Source organism: Pseudophryne corroboree, chromosome 6 (genome assembly GCF_028390025.1).
Source record: "Pseudophryne corroboree isolate aPseCor3 chromosome 6, aPseCor3.hap2, whole genome shotgun sequence".
Lineage (NCBI taxonomy): Eukaryota > Metazoa > Chordata > Amphibia > Anura > Myobatrachidae > Pseudophryne > Pseudophryne corroboree.
The window spans coordinates 43989472-44009583 of record NC_086449.1 but is presented as its reverse complement, the minus strand read 5'-3'; the positions used below and the strand labels follow the sequence as shown (position 1 = coordinate 44009583).

At 44.1% G+C, this 20112-nt stretch overlaps 1 protein-coding gene across 1 annotated transcript; it reads right to left on the bottom strand.

Annotated features, from left to right (window-relative positions):
* Positions 1–428: 428 nt before the first annotated feature.
* On the bottom strand, positions 429–18890 carry LOC134934802 (histidine N-acetyltransferase-like). Its single transcript, XM_063930159.1, has 3 exons — positions 18707–18890; positions 4187–4411; positions 429–1400 (listed from the first exon to the last, which is right to left on the bottom strand). The coding sequence occupies exons 1-3, from the start codon at positions 18872–18874 to the stop codon at positions 675–677; spliced, it is 1119 nt and encodes a 372-aa protein (XP_063786229.1). The 5' UTR covers positions 18875–18890; the 3' UTR covers positions 429–674.
* Between the last annotated feature and the right edge of the window lie 1222 nt (positions 18891–20112).

Sequence of the window (20112 nt, the reverse complement as noted above, 5' to 3'; positions counted from 1 at the left end):
GCTAAGCTAAGATACACTCCCAGAGGGCGGCGGCTTAGCGTTTGCACTGCTGCTAAAAGCAGCTAGCGAGCGAACAACTCAGAATGAGGGCCTTTGTGTGTAGAATTTTGAGGGAAAAATTAGTTTATTCCATTTTGGAATAAGGCTGCAACACAACAAAATGTGGAAAAAGTGAAGCGCTGTGAATACTTTCCGGATGCACTGTACATCCGTAAAAATGTAATATAAAACAGAATACACCAGGATACTTAGGGATACATTTACTAAAGCTTCTGAAACAGAGTATTGATGATGTTGCCCATAGCAACCAATCACATGCTGCCTATCATTTTCTAAAATGCAACAGAGAAATGATAGGCAGAATCTGACTGGTTGCTATGGCCAACATCACCAATTCTCTCTTTTAGAAGCTTTAGTAACTTTACCCCTAAGTGTCTTGTAAGCAGACTCAGCTTGTTAACCTTCTTATACCCGTAGCACCTGCCCTAATTACAATAGACACATATCAAGTCTTCTGAAGAGTGGAGAAGTTGCCCATAGCAACCAAACACCTTTGAGGCATTTATTAAGTACAGCCTATAAAATTATAGGTAGAAGCTGATTAGTTGCTATGGCAACTTCTCCACTTTTAAGAAGGCTTGATGTATCTCCCGCTTGGTTGGCATCATAACCTCCTAGATTTCCATGTCTAGCACCATCTGTTCTCTCACATAGAAGAATGTAGCTAACCCTTCGCACAGGTCATTGAGTGCAGCCCGGAGACTCTCCTCTGCATAAAGGACACAAATTATATCGCCCCCTGCAGGCAGAGCCTGTATCCCCATCTTTAATTGCTTGAGGACATGGATCTTGGCACATTCCGGGTCATTTCCAAACAAATCAATGTCCAATTTGTGCGTACCCTTTGCCAATGGAATTGGGAATGGAGGGGTACCAAGGCTGAGGAACCGAGGGGAAGATGTATTTATTGATGAGGGAGGTGGAGCAGAATTGTGATGGGACTGAGTAGTAGATGTGGAATCAGATGAGGTGGGGGTAGATGCAGTGATTGCACTGTGCTCATGGCTGGTTTGGCATCTGATTGTGTCACAAGTGGTGCTATCACTGGATTCTGCTAGGAAATCCCCTGTATCACATGGGTGGCAATAGAGCCAAACGATCCTCCGTTCTAGAAGTAGCTCCAGGTTGGCTTTATGGGTGGTCAGAGGAAGCCAGCACTGAACCAGTCTTCTTCCAGGTAGCAGCTCTTCTTCTAGTTTAGTCCTCTCAAAGAGTTTCAGCACCTCAGTAGGTCCAAGGACAGAGTGGTTTATGGACCTTTCTGAATTGTCCACCCGACTTTCCAGCAACTTGAGCCCTTCTTCAACTTGGTCAGAGGGTAGGTGCATGAATATGATAGCCTAATGGGGAAGCCAGAATACAGGAGAATGTCTCAAAAGGTGACAAAGTATAAATACAAAGAAAGGCACTACAATAGCAAACAAGATAATTAAATGGGAGCTAGGAGACAGTAGAGCACAGGGGAGAAAGAGTATAGTCAGCTGTGGGGGGAACATAAGGGAAATCACCCTTGGTGGGAAGAGAAGGGTGAGTATTCCGATGTGGGAATAGGAGAAAATGTAACATATTGAGTTATGAAGAAAGATCAAACCTTCTAAAGAAGACAAGTGGAGAAATTGCCATTGCAACCAACTAGCGTATAGCTATCATTTATCTATGTGTTCATATATTTTGTCCATTAATAAAATAAGCATATTATACAGAGGTGCAGTTATCCTAAGATGCTCATGACTGTACATATTGTGTAAAATTATGTGTATTTCCCACAATTTACGCTAATAGTGTGAGATAAACTTAAATCATAACAATTACTATAAGCATATCCTATCCTAGCAGGGTATCACGCCTATCACAGTGGGGTTCCCCACAGTCTGGTTAATAGGAAAATCCTATTGTATAAATAAGTGTTGCTCACTGTGATACACAGAATGGTGTTTGCTCAGCCCACCGATTGGTCCACCAAAGGTGCATGTAAGGAAGGGGTTAATCTAGACAAAGGAAAAGATTAGCAAATGAGATTTAAATATTACATGTTAATAGCAATGCAGAGATCTCAGTTACATATACTTGCAAACATATGGTAAGCCACCAGCTCAAGTAATGTGTCTCTGCTTTGCTGGTCCTCTGCTGCATGATAATAGCACTGACTTTGGGCAACACATTTATGTATTTTCTTACATACAGTATGTTGGAAGTTAGAAATTCATTGGGGATTAACCCCCGGGTGTCCCGCAATGGAAGTTCCTGGGGATCCTTCAAATGAGCTAGCTCAATTTATAAATATATAAATGTATGTGCTATTATAAAGTAGCTTAGGATCAACAAAGCAGAGACGCCTTGGTGTGGCTGGTGGCTTACCATATGTTTGCAAATATATGGAACTAATATATCCTTGCATTAATATTATTATGTAGCACGATAATTTAATTTGTTGGTCCTTTGCATTGTGCTGGGGGAATTTATGTTTTTTGTTTTTTTGTCGTTGTTTGCCAGAGGTTTGGTAATTAGCAAGTCGTTGAGTATTAAGGTTTTTGTTTTTTTCAAGCCATGGATGCCTACATGGACCGGATAGCAATAAATTGTAAAACAATGTTTTTTTTATTTTATTTCTAAGAACAATAATTTGAAACAAAAATGGTGCCTTAGGTTTTTTGTTTACTTCATTTGTCCTGACATGATTTTATTTTTATTACATTCTCAGATGTGTCCACCTTTCACATCACCAACAACATCCCCGTGGTGCTGGGTACACCCGCTGCGACACACAATAGACCCTTCACAGTGGCAAACGCAGGATTTGCAAGGGGGGGTTTCCAGAACTGGGCGGAGCCAATCACGGGGGTGGGGACTGAGGTGATCCAGTATATGCTGGGTCTGTAAAACTAGTGTGTCTGTGTGTGTGTGTATGTGTATGTATATATATATATATATATATATATATATCTATACATACATATATCTACACACACATATATATATATATATATATATACATACACACACACATACATATACACGGGTGGTCTTCAGTATGCCGGCGGTCGGGCTCCCGGCGACCAGCATACCGGCGCTGGGAGCCCGACCGCTGGCATACCGACACTTATTCTCCCTCGTGGGGTTCCACGACCCCCCTGGAGGGAGAATAGAATAGGCGCCACCGTGCCCGTAGCGTGGCGAGCGCAGCGAGCCCACAAGGGGCTCATTTGTGCTCGCCACACTGTCGGTAAGCCGGCGGCTGGCCTCCCGGCGCAGGTATGCTGGTCGCCGGGAGATCGTAGTGAACCCATATACACATATACATAGCATATTAAACATGCATACATATATATATATATATATACATGTACACACACATACAGTACACATATATATACACATGTATATATATATGTATATATGTATATCATATGTGTGTGTGTGTGTGTGTGTGTGTGTGTGTGTGTGTTTATATGTATGTATGTATGTATGTATGTGTATATATGTATGCACATGGATATATATGTACTATAATTAAAATAATGTAAACTTTTATTGCACTTGCAAGTGCCACCAGGAAGACAGCAGGCTGCAGAGGACGCTAGACAGTCATTAATAATACTCATGCAGCTTTAAAAAAAAAAAAAAAAAAAAAATTTTTTTTTTTTTTTTTTTTTAGTGGAGGGGGGTTTCTGGGTACTCGGAAACCCCCCCTGGGTGCGCCACTGCCTTCATAGATTTCATCTCCAAGCCCATGGTCTACGTTATCTCTATGCTGCAATGTGGCGTAAGTATACACAGCTGTATGCCTGGCATAAGAGCAGCGGTCCCCTCCTGCACTATGTGGTCAGCGCTGCAGCCCAGGGGCTGCAGTCGCCGCTGCTTATGGGTGGTACAAATGCTACAGCTGGACACATCGAGAGATGCAGCGGAATGACCACTCTTCCTTATGTGCGTTTTTTACCTTCGGATGGCCAGGGTGCAAATGCTTCCAACTCTCTAAAAGTCCCAATGTGTGCTATGCATAAGAACGGTCCAAAGAAGAGTCAAAACTGTGTAGTTAGTAAATAGCGGTAATCTGAAGAAAGGTAAGGGCCGGAAACAGTGAAAATGAAGATAAGGCCCTTGAGATGAGGTCCTACAAGCCAACCTTGCAGTTGATTATGCTGTACTTCTTCAGCAAGGAGGGCGGAGGATTCTCTGTACGGGTCATACTGACTGTTTTCACCTCTGGGTGGTCAGCACGTATGGCGTTAATGCAAAAGTTCTGAATGATGCCCGCTACCCCTTGTCCTCTCATCCAAGGGGCTACCCGAAGACCTTCCACCACCGCAGTAACTCCACCATCCACCAGCAAGAACGACTCAAAGCCCACCTGAGAGGAGAGACTTCAATGAGACATACAGTATATACCCACCATATAACATGTATCATATAACTGCTTGCCCATATAACAAATCCTACTTCAACCAAAGCAAAAAAAAAACAGATGAGTGTGTTGTGTGGGGCACTCGATGACCTTAATTTAAATAATGTATAATACTAATTGATTACACATATATCAACCTAAAACTCTTATATTTAAGCAGTATACTGGCCTTTAAGATATGTCGGGTGACCTCAGTCTACACCCGCCCATCCTGCCCTCTGCTCCATCTGGTTCCGCCCCCTCTCTGCCTTTCCTTGACACCTCAGTCACTCATGGCTCCACCCCACCGCTCCGAGCCTAGCCCCGCTGAACCCCTTCCCCCATGCTCACCTTGGTGACCAGTACTCCTCTCCAAAGTCTGTCCCATCTCTTTGCAGTGGATGCCATCGGGTCATGTGCCCAGGCTTTCACCGCCACACATTGAGGAGTCAGGACAGACCTTCTAAAATAATTATAAAAATACTTACTGTACATGTTTTTGGTATATAATAAAAAGTTGTCAAATAATAAGTTCTACTACTAATAAGTTCAGCAAAATATGATTGGAAGGATAGTGTGTGTAGAAAATAAATATACAACGTTGAAAAAAAACTCACCACCGTCACGTGACACATACGTCTTCTCCTGTATATTGGAGTAAGCGCAATAATTGGATGGAGCCTAACTGCTGTTACTCTGTATGTTTCTTAAAATATATTGTCAAAGTCAGAAAAATATCTCTATGCACACTACCATATTTACACCTCACACAGGTCCGTGCTGCGCATGCGTACGCTCTCCCGTACGTGCGCATACTCACAGTCGCGGGCACCCGCAGGCGCATGGTATGCGTATTTACGGTAGAGTTTATGCGATCGTAGCGTGCGACTCAATCATTACATATTTTCACTATATAATGTATTTTGTAGATCATGGTCCCTTTGATAGATTCTGCAAGTTTGGTTAATATAGAATGTTCATGAACAGAGAAATCCCTCTTTGTTTGATACGAAGGGTCAGACAGGAGTAATACAGTGGTGTTTAGTATCCATCGGAAGAATATTTAATTAGAAATATTCCGGTGTTGGTTTGAAGCAGATCAATCGCTCGTGCAAATAGTTATGGACATAAGAAGTTTATGAACATTTACTTTATTTGCACTTTATTACCCATGCGGCGGGAAACCCAGTTTCCCTCCCACCTGAGCTGTTGGAAATAGTCACAGCCCACCTGTATGAATCAACCTATGACCTTTTGTTATAATGCGAAGCCGAATTCCTGTGTCCAATGAACAATAAGATTGTAGGGACCATTGAATTGTATTGTGTGTGGGGCATAAATAGGCAGGCCGACCGTATCCAGTTCACTCTCTTCAACGGTTCTCATTACTGATAATCGGGAGCTGGATATCGAGGCGCATGCGATCGTTTCCCCTTGTGCGTAAGTTTTCTCCGCAGTCATATTGTCTTGATGTTATTATGAGCCATCTCTCTCTCCTCTCTTTTTCCCTTATTTTCCCTTGATTGTATTGTATTGTATTGTATGGTATTTCCTGTGTAATTATCTGGTTAGTTAGTCTATGTTATATTGTAGTGTATGCTTTGTACTGTGATTTTTTTTCTGATCAGAAAACTATAAGAATGATAGTGGGTTGAAAACGGTATGAGTGTATTGAATCCCGCTTTGTGGACTTTGTGATCTATGTGATAAAACGGTATTGAATCCCGCTTTGTGGACTTTGTGATCTGTGTGATCTATGAGCACGGCCTGAAGTGAAAACGTGCAACAGAGTGTGATAAAGTTTTCGCTGTGTTACGCTCTGGCTGTTTTGGAGCACAGTAGGGAGACTCCAATGATCCTACCATTTATGGGCAACAAGTGTCTATAAGTGGTACGATTGGACCGCACGGTTGTATGTGTGACCAATAACGCAACGTGATATGAGGTCGTATATCTTGCCCTCATACGTGTTGTAGGGAGCACATGCAAGCGTGATTTGTGTAAAGAAAAAGGAAGGGAATTTTCTCAGGAAAATCTCTAAAGATAGGGCCTGCAACGGCTACACGTGTCTGCTAGAAGGCGGACCGGAGATACCCAGAGCAGAAGAAGTTCAGTGGAAGAGCTTTAAGGATTTCCAACGAAGTTCTGTGTTTGGTGCATTTTAGGAAGTTTTTCTGTGTTAGAAAGGTCCACAATGGCAGCCAAGTGCACAATACAGAGACGGTCGGAGGTCAGGATTCAGACTCCAGAGGCTTGCAGACCCCGAGGGTCTGCTCGGTTAGTAATGTGGGGGAAATATGGTCCCCACACTGAGACCTTTTGTGATGAATGGACACGAATGACTGCGGGGGATAAGGCACCATTTCCCGGGATAGGTAGTTTTGACTCAGAGGTGTTGCATAATTTAAGGCTGAGGATCGGTCTCATAAAATCCTGGAAACAACGAGTTAAAAATGATGATTGTTTGCAGATATGGCTACAGGAAAGTGACATGCAGAGAAATGTAACTTACTTACCTAACTTTCATCTTGAGAGGAGAGACATGGCAATGGAGGGGATTATAGTTGCGGAGAAAAGCACAAGGGTGAACAATAAAAACGCTCTTAGCAACTGTAGTATAGATGATAAGAATAAGTGTAATAAATGTAACAATGATAATTGTAATACTGTTGAATGTACAACTATTAACCCATGCAAGTCGCACCCCATGTTAAACTTTCCTCAGGAACACCAACAAGAAAGTGAACCCAGAACGATGTCGGCACCTCTTCCAGAAGCCATCACACAAGACATCCAGGTGGACGCGACCCAATCGGTAAAGACTGTAAACAAACCCCCTAATGGAGGGTCAGGTGAGGTCGTGTCCACAGGTACGTATGGTATTATACATTACGCACAAACAAATGTACCTCATATTGTAGAATCAATTCAGAATGACGTTACTGGACTTAATCCTGTCAGGGTAATTGCAGTACCAAATGGGAAAACTGACTCTTCAGGAGTCACCCCCGTCAGGAACATCGCCATGTACTGCCCCTTTTCCCGAACAGAATTAAGAACAATTCTGTCTGAATTTCCTGATCCCAGGAAAGACTTAGTTGCTTGTCAAAGATACATTAGAGTGCTAGGACATACTGCAGAGCCAAATAACAAAGATTGGAGGACAGTTTTGAGGGCATGTTTACCCCCCGATGTTGATTCATTGAAATTTATCGCTGATTGTAAGCTAGATGAGGAAGTGCCACTAACAAACGAGTATAACCAAGATAATGTAAAAAGAATCAATCTACAGTTGAAAGATTATTTTCCCACAGTAGTAAAATGGAATAAAATCTTTACAATAAAACAAAAAGAAGGTGAATCCGCATCAGAGTATTTTCACCGGGCTCTGCAGGATATGGCTAGGTACACGGGTATAGATGACATTGACACTAACGTACACCACAGAGAGGTAGCTGTGTCTGTATTAATGGACAGCTTAAAAGACACACTAAAAATCAGGGTACAAACCTCCATACCTCACTGGAGAGGCATCTCGGTGGCTGCATTAAGAGAGTCCGCTATCGAGCATGACCGCAATATCCAAAGAACCAGGGAAGCGCAGGGAGAACGGTTGATGGCGATGAGCATCCGAGCGTTTGAGGAGGCATCAAATCAACCAAGACCTCAGGTCATTGACACTTGGAGGAAACCAAGGATTTGTTATAATTGTAGCAGAGAAGGGCATTATGCCAGCAACTGTAATAACCCACATAAAGTCAGACCCCCTAGACCAAGAAATGAGCAAAGTTATAACACACAAAATTATAATCAGGGATCATATAGGAAAAATTTTGGCCCACACCCATAATGTGCAGTCAGGAAAGGTGATCATTAGGACTGATGGTAAGCCTGAGGTAACGGTTAATAAATTGGGAGGTCATTCACTAAAGACACAGGAATGACCGGGTGAAAAGTTGTAAATGTATCTGTGAAATGTTTCTTTTTCTATCCCCATCTCTGACGATTATTGGTAAGAATTCAAACATTGCATATCCGCTTGGTCCTTGCAGAAGTCTACCAAACCCCAGCATGACCTATCCGCCACAATGTATTCTGGCCAGATACAGACAGTGGAGTAATGCAGGTGCTGGTGGGGAGGGACTGCTCAAGGAAACCATTTGACACGTAGATATGACATCCTGATAATCTGACAATGTTTTCTTAATGCTGACAATGTTTTAAAAATGCTTTGTTTCTCTTTTCCTATTGATGGTTATTGTCGAGTTATGTAAAATATATATGCATATGAATTGTTCTCTATCTCTTTTTTTTTTTTTTTTTCGTTTTCTCTCTCTTCTCACTCATGTTTTCATGGTTTAAAGATGGTATGTCACCCCTCAGTTGGACCAATGGTAATGCCAGATTTTTGCTCCTTACAGAAAGATCGCTGGTTAGGAAGGAATATTGCATCACCAGAATGTTCGTTTGGAAGACTGAGAGATAGCACCTTTGAGATGACAGCAGAACAAGAAGAACTACAAGACTAGAGAACTTATTATCGTAACAAGTTCTCTCCCCCACAAACTGTTTTCTTATACCCCCTTTACAAATTTCTTCTTTTCTCCTCCTGTAAGATGGACTTGCCCCAAGAGACTGTGATCTGGATTTTCCTGTTGACCATGATGTTGACCAGAGCAGTCTGTTCCGGGGAGAGTATCAGTGAGGTCGTGAAAGGATCCAGAAAGGTCCTGATGATAAAGATGGAGGTGTAAATTTCCAATAGCAACCCAATCACCAAGCAAAGGCGAGTACCGGAAACGATCTAGCAGCCATGTTATTTGTAAACATTTTTCTTTTAAGGATTATTAGCTGAAGAAAACTGTATCTGTAGGCTCTGTGATAATGTCATTGAGGATGGGTGTATTAAGAAATGCCAATCCAGTTTTAATATCCATATGGACCGGCATCCATTGAGTAACTATCACTCCTTAGTGGGTAGTGTGTTAAACAAAACAGATTGTTAGGTATGCTCTCAAGTACCTCAAGGTCATAGCAAATCAGGGCTAGTACCATTTCCTTTAACGTTAGGGGAGGTACTTGAGTTAAGTGGTGGGAGACCGGTGGACAGGAGGTTTAATATCTCCAGCCCTCCTAGTTTGAAGCTCCACCAATACCACGTGGATAGGTCCCTATTATGTTTTAACATCTCCAATCCCCGAAAGCCGGGAAATTGGGAAGTGTCATGGAGTAACCACACCATGACCTTTTCGCATAGAGCAGATAGAATGCCTACAGATACAGAGCTTGTACGCCACATAGCCAGTAGAGGAAAATCTTTCCGGTATAGGTACACCTTAGGAAATAGAATTACTAGAGTTGGAGAAGTATCACCAGGATACTGTGCACATATCGTACAACCTGATACGTGTACTAAGCAGATGGAAGAATTAGGGTCAGGAGATTTCACATGGAAGGTGTGTAATATGGTTATGTCCTACTCCGTCCCATATGTTCTCCCCGATGATGCATATTTCATATGCGGGAGAAAGGCGTACAAGTGGCTTGCCCCAAACTCTGAAGGATTGTGTTATATTGGAAAAGTACTGCCTGAAGTAATGACTGTATCACATGACAAAATGAAAGACATACACCGTGGTGCCCAAGCTCCTTATACTCACACCCATTACGAGCACGTTGTTAAAAGGCACCTGATAGAGAAGACAGAGCATCCGGCCTCTGATCTGATAAGTGAATCCACCGGGATTCAATTCTTAATCGCGTTAGATTTCACCCGCACCGCTAGAGGAGTGCTGAATTATAAATACATATCGGCGCTCGCAAATTTGTTAGACAATATCACTGAAATGTATGATGACACGTTTAGGTATACTGGAAGAGAACTTCAGGCTTACAAAACAGAACTGGTACAGCATAGAATGGTTCTCAATTACCTCACAGCAGTGACAGGCGGATATTGTGTCACACTGGCAACACAATACGGCGTGAAATGTTGCACATATATTACGAATAGCACCGAGGATCCGGTCGAGGTCATAGACCAAAAGATGGACGATATTCTCCAGTTGAAGTGGGAATTTCGCAGGAGACACAATCTCACTCTTGCTGCTGTAGGTAGTGAGCTGACTGGTTGGGTGTCATGGTTGAACCCGCGAAATTGGTTTTCTGGTTTAGGAGACTGGGCTCAAGGAGTCATAATGGATGGTGGGAAGTTTCTCCTATGTATCTTAGGTGTTGTCATATCGATTGGATTGATATTTAGATGCGGTCAGGCTTTAATGAAGTGCAATCATCGTACTAGGGTAATGAGTTTAAGGAGTGAGGAAACTGTAATTAACCTGGACTTGATTTATGACCCAAATGTAGAAACAATGATGTGATGAAAATGCGATTTCTACGGTCCGTTTCTTTCACCTGTTTTTCAGTTTTCTCCAAGGTAACAAGACCCACTTGGACGAGGAATTTGATGAGCCGATATACAGACAACAGAGGGATTAAAGAAGAAGTTTGACAACCTGATACACAGATTTTTGATGAACTATGCCATGGATCCCCAGTTTCCCTAGAAATTTTAAAATTACGCTAGCCCAACACTTTTGTAAATCTATGGACATTGACAGCTTTTGCTCGCATCTTATGGGCAAAAGCACAAAGAAGACTGCATTCAACAGACACCAAACAAGACCTCAATCGACGACTGTACATTTACCTGACATAGAATACCATCGCATTTACCGTAATTATGTCTTTTCTTCATTTCTACAACCCTCAGGTAATGACACACATAAGCGATAGGGAATACAGGCACAGATATCAGCAATCACATATCTCCCCCATTCATGTATCATCAACTAAAATGTGCTCCCCCATTTTGTTACAACCAAAGCCAAAAAGAGCTCGGTAAAGTTTGACAGCCCATCCACAGACCCGTACCACGGGATAAGAAGGAATTCACATGTATACTTCGCAATACCTCGAAGCTTGATTTAAAACACGTACGGCACGATGATACATGACCCCCAAGCACGGATTCATACACACATGCTTCTGCTATCTCACTAGGTCATACCCTTTTCCTACCATCTCCTCTCCTCCCTTACCCAACCATGTAAATGTATTAACCCCTAACATATATTTTTCTCCTTTTGAAATGTTTTCAGGAAGTGGCAGTTATTGTTGACTGCCAAAGGGTGGACTGTCAAAGTCAGAAAAATATCTCTATGCACACTACCATATTTACACCTCACACAGGTCCGTGCTGCGCATGCGTACTCTCTCCCGTACGTGCGCATACTCACAGTCGCGGGCACCCGCAGGCGCATGGTATGCGTATTTACGGTAGAGTTTATGCGATCGTAGCGTGCGACTCAATCATTACATATTTTCACTATATAATGTATTTTGTAGATCATGGTCCCTTTGATAGATTCTGCAAGTTTGGTTAATATAGAATGTTCATGAACAGAGAAATCCCTCTTTGTTTGATACGAAGGGTCAGACAGGAGTAATACAGTGGTGTTTAGTATCCATCGGAAGAATATTTAATTAGAAATATTCCGGTGTTGGTTTGAAGCAGATCAATCGCTCGTGCGAATAGTTATGGACATAAGAAGTTTATGAACATTTACTTTATTTGCACTTTATTACCCATGCGGCGGGAAACCCAGTTTCCCTCCCACCTGAGCTGTTGGAAATAGTCACAGCCCACCTGTATGAATCAACCTATGACCTTTTGTTATAATGCGAAGCCGAATTCCTGTGTCCAATGAACAATAAGATTGTAGGGACCATTGAATTGTATTGTGTGTGGGGCATAAATAGGCAGGCCGACCGTATCCAGTTCACTCTCTTCAACGGTTCTCATTGCTGATAATCGGGAGCTGGATATCGAGGCGCATGCGATCGTTTCCCCTTGTGCGTAAGTTTTCTCCGCAGTCATATTGTCTTGATGTTATTATGAGCCATCTCTCTCTCCTCTCTTTTTCCCTTATTTTCCCTTGATTGTATTGTATTGTATTGTATGGTATTTCCTGTGTAATTATCTGGTTAGTTAGTCTATGTTATATTGTAGTGTATGCTTTGTACTGTGATTCTTTTGCAAGTATAATAGTCATAATACATATAATAGGTTTTGGACCCTAAGCCCAGGTATCTGTGTATTTCTTATAGTGTTAAGTATTCCCTGAGCGTCGGTGACGCCCAAGCAGCTTTGTAGTTAATCAGGTTACACCAGGTTGCATTTACACTCTATCACCACACTAAGGTTTACTGTATATTTCGTTGTTAATGGTATAGATATAAAGGTTTAACGTCGTAAGCGTCTGCACCGCTGGAGACCTCCTCGTGGTCCCAAGCGTCCGCTACGCTATAGCGAATCATTACGTTAGTCGGCAGCCAATAGCGTGCCTGCCTGTGATCTCTGGGCCGTAAGCTAACGTGACGCTTGAGCGTCTCGACTACGGTTGAGCGATCGTTACGCAACTGGCGTACCCTTACGGTACTTCTTACGTAGATAGCGTACAGTGTTCTTAGACCTCTTAAAGTGTTTTATATACGATAAATATTTAGCTTTATCAATATCCCAGGTCAGCCTGTGGGTAAGATCTGTGCAAAATATGCCCAGTGTTGTTTAAATAGTACTAATACCAGGGTTATATAAACTACGGGCTTTGTTATCCTTACAACATACAGTAAAAGAACTGGGGCTGCTTTGCATGCACATGACAAGGGGGGCCACGGCTACGAGACAGGGGCGCTTGGCCTCGCGCCATGCCCCTTTCTATCTGTGAGCCAGCCATGAACCGGCAGGGTGGCGGACAAATAGAGAGCCAGAAGCATTGGCGTTTCTATAATGGGTGCGGTGCACACGGGCCTCTGGGTCAAGGGGGGGCCCATTGCACCTATTTTAACACTTACCTTTCCGGAGTCCAGCGCCGGGACCTGCATCGCGGCGGAAATCGCCACCAAAATGGCCACCGTGCATGCGCGGTAGCCAAATTGGTCTCCGGATCATGGCGAGCGCCATGTTTCCAGGGACCTGCGCATGCGCAGTAGACTCCGGCACAATGCCGGAGTCTACAGCACCGTGCAGAGGAGGGGGCCCGCCCGGAGGTGCACACGTGCCCCCTCCTCTGTAGAAACGCCCCTGGCCAGAAGGCTGAGATGGATGTGGCCAGCCCAGCTCTCTATGTGGCTGGACCGGGCCAACAGGCCATTGGACCTTCTGTCATTTGCCAGAAGTGACAGACGGCCAGTCCAGCACTGGGATACAGTAATATATGGTAATATAATCTGCAAAAAGATGTTGATGGGTAATATAATTCCTCCAGGTTACACTTGTTGTTATAATGCAGAGAGATACTGTATGCCATTCAACAATATTATATTGTTAACTGAAATGTATCTGCCCGTGCGCTATTATATACAGACACATACAATATCTAGCAGGAGACATTTAGAATGTTAGGAGTGACATAATGGTCGCAGCATTTGGCATTCAGTGTGGATCATTATCCTGAGGTAGCTCCGATCCTGTCACTCTCTCACACACCCTAAGTATTGGCTTATTCTAACTTCTCAGGTCTAACCCCACATTGTAGGCCTGTCCCTATCTATTGACTCATTGCACATACATACTGTACATACATACATACATACATACATACATACATTCATGATGCATAAAGGTGAAAGTGATCAGCGAAAAAGCCGACACGCGTTTCACTTCACTACTTTCTCAAATAGTCACTACAAACCCCAAATGTCATTCTGTCTTCTCCACATGGCTGTACTTACTGGCATTAACCATCCACTTCTACTTTATTATTAAATTACTGATTAGCCATTTTTAGCCTGGGTTGTTCTAGGAATTCATGTGATGAGGAGGTTATGTGCCCTTGATGTTTAGTCTTTAGGAGATAAAGTAGAGGATAAGTCAGAACAGAAATGGAGGGCTGAGAGCCATTGGTGACCAGGGACTCATGCTGCCCACCACTGGATTAATCACCTCTATGAGAATTAATTAATGCCCTATGTACACAGCTCCTAATAATGGATCTCTGCATGGAGTGGAAGAAGAAACATAGAAACATAGAATGTGACGGCAGATAAGAACCACTTGGCCCATCTAGTCTGCCCCTTTTTTTTATCCTTTAGGTAATCTCAACCCTTTTTGAACGTTAATTCTTTGTAAGGATATTCATATGCCTATTCGAAGCATGTTTAAATTGCTCTACCGTCTTAGGGGGTAATGCAGAGTTGATCGCAGAAGCAAATTTTTTAGCAGTTGGGCAAAAACCATGTGCACTGCAGGTGTGGCGGATGTAACATGTGCAGAGAGAGTTAGATTTGGGTGGGTTATTTTATTTCTGTGCAGGGTAAAACTGGCTGCTTTATTTTTACACTGCAATTTAGATTTCAGTTTGACTGCACCCCACCCAAATCTAACTCTCTGCACACGTTATATCTGCCCCCACCCCCTGCAGTGCGCATGGGGGGTCATTCCGAGTTGTTCGCTCGTTGCCGATTTTCGCTACAGAGCGATTAAGGCAAAAATGAGCATGCGCTAAGTATTTTTGCACAAAACTTAGTAGATTTACTCACGCCCGAACGAAGATTTTTCATCGTTGAAGTGATCGTAGTGTGATTGACAGGAAGTGGGTGTTTCTGGGCGGAAACTGGCTGTTTTCTGGGAGTGTGCGGAAAAACGCAGGCGTGCCAGGATAAAACGCGGGAGTGTCTGGAGAAACGGGGGAGTGGTTGGCCGGACGCTGGGCGTGTGTGTGACATCAAACCAGGAACGAAACAGCCTGAACTGATCGCTATTTGTGAGTAGGTCCGGAGCTACTCAGAAACTGCAAAGAAATTTCTATTCGCTATTTTGCGAATCTTTCGTTCGCTATTCTGCTAAGCTAAGATTCACTTCCAGAGGGCGGCAGCCTAGCGTGTGCAATGCTGCTAAAAGCAGCTAACGAGCGAACAACTCTGAATGAGGGCCATGGTTCTGCCCAACTGCCAACAAATTTGCTGCTGCGATCAACTCTGAATTACCCCCTTAGCCTCTACCACCTCTGATGGGAGGCTATTTCACTTATGCACTACCCTTTCTGTCAAGTAATTTTTCCTTAAATTTCCCCTGAACCTGCCTCCCTCCAGTCTCAGTGCATGTCCTCGTGTCCTATTGCTTCTCTTCCTTTGAAGAATGTTTCCCTCCTGAACTTTGTTAAGACCCTTGGTATATTTGAAAGTTTCTATCATGTCCCCCCTTTCCCTTCTCTCCTCCAAACTATACATGTTAAGATCTTTTAGCCTTTCTGGGTATGTTTTGTGATGTAGGCCATGCACCATTTTAGTTGCCCTTCTTTGTACACTATCTAATGTATTTATGTCCTTCTGGCGATATAGGCCATCATTCCGAGTTGTTCGCTCGCTAGCTGCTTTTAGCAGCATTGCACACGCTAGGCCGCCGCCCTCTGGGAGTGTATCTTAGCTTAGCAGAATAGCGAACGAAAGATTAGAAGTTCTGCTATTAAATATTTCCCTGCAATTTCTGAGTAGCTCCAGACCTACTCCTAGCTTGCGATCACTGCAGACAGTTTAGTTCCTGTTTTGACGTCACATACACGCCCTGCGTTCGGCCAGCCACTCCCCCGTTTCCCCAGGCACGCCTGCGTTTTCACCTGACACGCCTGCGTTTTTTAGCACACTCCCGGAAAACGGACAGTTACCACCCAGAAACACCCACTTCCTGTCAATCACTCAACGATCAGCAGAGCGACTGAAAAGCATCGCTCGGCCCTGTGTAAAATTGCATAGTTTTGTGTGAAAATACTTAGCGTGTGCGCCCTGCGGCCCATACGCATGCGCAGAATCGCCCATTTTTAGCCTGATCGCTATTCTGCTAAAAACGGCAGCGAGCGATCAACTCGGAATGACCACCATGGTCTCCAGAACTGGACACAGTATTCCACATGGGGCCGTACCAATGACCTATACAGTGGCATTATCACTTCTATTTTCCTGCTACTGATTCCTCTCCCTATGCAACCAAGCATCTGACTTGCCTTCCTCATTGCTTTGTTGCATTGCTTTCCTGCCTTTAAGTCACTTAAAATAGTGACTCCTAAATCCCTTTCCTCCTCAGTAGTTCCCATTATAGTACCCTTAATACTATATTTAGCCTTTAGGTTTTTGAGACCCAAGTGAATGATTTTGCATTTTTTAGCATTAAACTGTAGTTGCCACGTTCTTGACCATTTCTCAAGCCTACCTAGGTCATCAATCATTTGTTTTACCCCTCCCGGTGTGTCTACCCTGTTGCATATCTTTGTATCATCTGCAAAAAGGCATACTTTCCCTTCAATACCATTTGCAATGTCACCAACAAAGATATTAAATAGAACTGGACCAAGTACAGATCCCTGGGGTACTTCACTGGTAACATGTCTCTACATAGATTGCACTCCATTTACTACAACTGTCTGTTTCCTATCCTGCAACCAGGTTCTTATCCATGTAACTGTTTTATAATCCACCCCCAGGCTTTCAAGTTTATTTAGCAGTCTGCGATGTGGGGCAGTGTCAAATGCCTTACTAAAGTCTAGATATGCTACATCTACAGCTGCCCCTTGATCTATTATTTTTTGTCACAGAGTCAAAAACGTCAATAAGATTTGTTTGGCATGATCTCCCACCAGTAAATCCATGCTGTTTTAAATCCTGTAAGTTGTTTGATTTAAGATATTCCACAACTCTTTCTTTTAATAGTTTTTCCATTACTTTCCCTGCCAGTGGCGTAAGTTCGTCCCAGATGCCCGGAGGCAAGATAAATATTGGTCCCCCCACCCCTATATTTAAACAAATATAAATATATATATATATATATATATATATATAAGGCTCTTCTCTCCCCAATTACCAGAGGCAGAGCGCAAATACAGTAGTGAGTGGAATCCGAGGCGAGCGCGGTCCCGCCTCTTCTAATCACACCACCTCCTCGCAGGGGCAAACGCAGGATTTTTATGTGTGTGATTATGTATGCAGTATATATACAGTACACACACACACACACACACACACACACACACACACCCCACACATGCATATGTCCCCCACATACATATGCACCACAGAAAATATAGGCTGCTGCAATCATTATAGCCCCCCCACCCCCAGCAAACATTGGCCTGTGCAGTCATCTATTGTAGACCCCACCGCTCCATATACATACTTACCTACCCATACTCCCCCTTCCCCTAGCAAATAACAGCACCTCTGCATGTGCCATACACAGTGTGGGCGCCGTCTTACCTGTGGTGCGGGAGCAGCGGTTCCCGTCACAGAGTTCCCCGGTCCCGACAGGGAGACGCTATTTCCGCCATTGCGGTTCTCGGTGCAGGAGAGTGAACGCAGCCACGTGTCCCGGGCAGTGAGGGGGGGACGCGGTGCAGCTGCGCACCTGGGAGCCACACTCTGCCAGGCGGCGGCTTCCCGGCACTGAGGTCCTGTCACTGCGCGCTGCCGCTTCGGCTTCCCCTGCAGTAGATTAACGGATCGGCGAGCGGGCGGAGGGGAGTGTTTCTAGGTACTAAAAACACCCCCTCCCTGCTTGCGCGTATGCCGCCTCACACGTGAGTGTGTCTCCCGCAGCAGCACCTCCTCTTGTAGGTGTTCTACAATCACTGCAGTGCAGCCACACTCACTGGGTGGAGGGGCTTACAGGCACGGAACTGGAGACAAAGGAGGTGAGGTGCCCCCTTGAGGCCATGAGCCCGGCGGCAGCCGACTCCGTTGCCTCCCGGAGTTCCGCCACTGTTCCCTGCTACTGATGTAAGACTTATCGGTCTGTAGATACTTGCTTCTTCCTTGCTTCCACTTTTGTGCAGTGGAACTACATTTGCTCTTTTCCAGTCTTCTGGAATGGCACCTGCATTTAGTGACTGGTTAAATAATTCTGTTAAAGGTGTCACTGATTTATCCACTTTTAGTTTTGAAAGTTCTGTTAGGACCTTCTCCTCTGTAAATGTACTTTCATCTACCTTATTTTTATGAATGTCCTAGCAACTTAACTGTGGCCCCTTCCCTTCTCCTTCTGTAGTAAATACTGAGCAAAAATAATTATTTAGGTGATCTGCTATTGCCTTGTCTCCCTCCACCAAATGCTCACTCTCTGTCTTAAGTCTTATTATTCCTCCATTTTACTTTCCTCCATTTAAAAGAAGGGGATGAGGGTAACAGTCAGGACCCACCTGAGGCCATACTCACCACTTTGTCATCACATTTGGCCAGATACATCCTCCGACGAGGGTCCTTCAGCCATGCATGGTATCTATAAGGCAGATAGTCAGTTCCTTTGTATATTCCGCCAGAGATGGACATCACCTCTTCATAGTCTTCAGCGGTGGCTGGCAGGACATTTATTTCTGAAGCCATGCTATAGGTATATGCGTCCGATGAGTTGCAACTGAAAGGGTAATAAAAAAAAATGACATACTGTACTTGTGCAAAGTTCATAGAATGTGTCACGCCCTGTGCCCAATAAAACACTCACAACATATTATAGCCAATGTCAATTATTTACTAATAATGCACATACGGGCAGAGTAACAGCTAACAGTCAGCAATTAGCTTTCATTAATCTAGTGAAATTAGGTTTACCATCATTTCAGTGGCTCAAACCGGGACACTTTTAAGGTTTTGAAAGAAAGTACTTACCTGAAATATAAAGTAGGCATATTATCTTAATGTACCAATTTCTCAATTAAGGACCACAGAATGTAAATCATCGGTGTGTCGAGGATGCAGTCAACCTGGGCCTGTACTACATTCTACAGCACCTAGACATTCCCGGTACCTACGCGAGGGTCCTGTTTGTCGATTTCAGCTCGGCCTTCAATACAATCGTCCCCAGCATCCTCCACCCCAAATTACTTCGCCTAGGGGTCCCAGAAGCTACCTGTTCCTGGATAATAGACTTCCTGACAGATAGGACACAGGTGGTGAAAGCGGGGGAATTCACCTCTCAAGCGCGGTCCATCAGTACAGGGGCCCCTCAGGGCTGTGTCCTCTCACCCCTGCTCTTCTCCCTGTACACAAATGACTGTACCTCAGAGGCGCAATCAGTAAGGATCATCAAATTTGCCGATGACACCACCGTCATCGGCCTCATCAAGGATGGGGACGAATCGGCCTATAGACGGGAAGTAGACCGGCTGGCCCAGTGGTGCATCCACAACAACCTTGACCTCAACCCCCTCAAAACTGTCGAGATGATAGTGGACTTCAGGAAGAAGTCATCTAGTGCACCTCCGCTAACGATTGCTGACAGTGTGGTATCGCTAGTGGACTCCTTCAAGTTTCTAGGGACCACAATCTCCAGGGACCTTAAATGGGGGTCCAACACTGACGCCACTGTTGGGAAAGTGCAGCAGAGGTTGTTCTTCCTCAGGCAACTAAGGAAGTTCAACATCCCACAGAAGCTCCTGCTCCTCTTCTACTCCGCGATTGTGGAGTCGGTACTGTGCTCCTCGATACTCGTATGGTACAGCTCCGCCAGCGCGAGGGACATATGCAGGCTCCAAAAGGTGGTCAGAACCGCAGAGAAGATCATCGGGGCCGACCTTCCCTCAGTCCAGGACCTGTACTTGTCCAGAGCTAAAAAGCGGGCAATG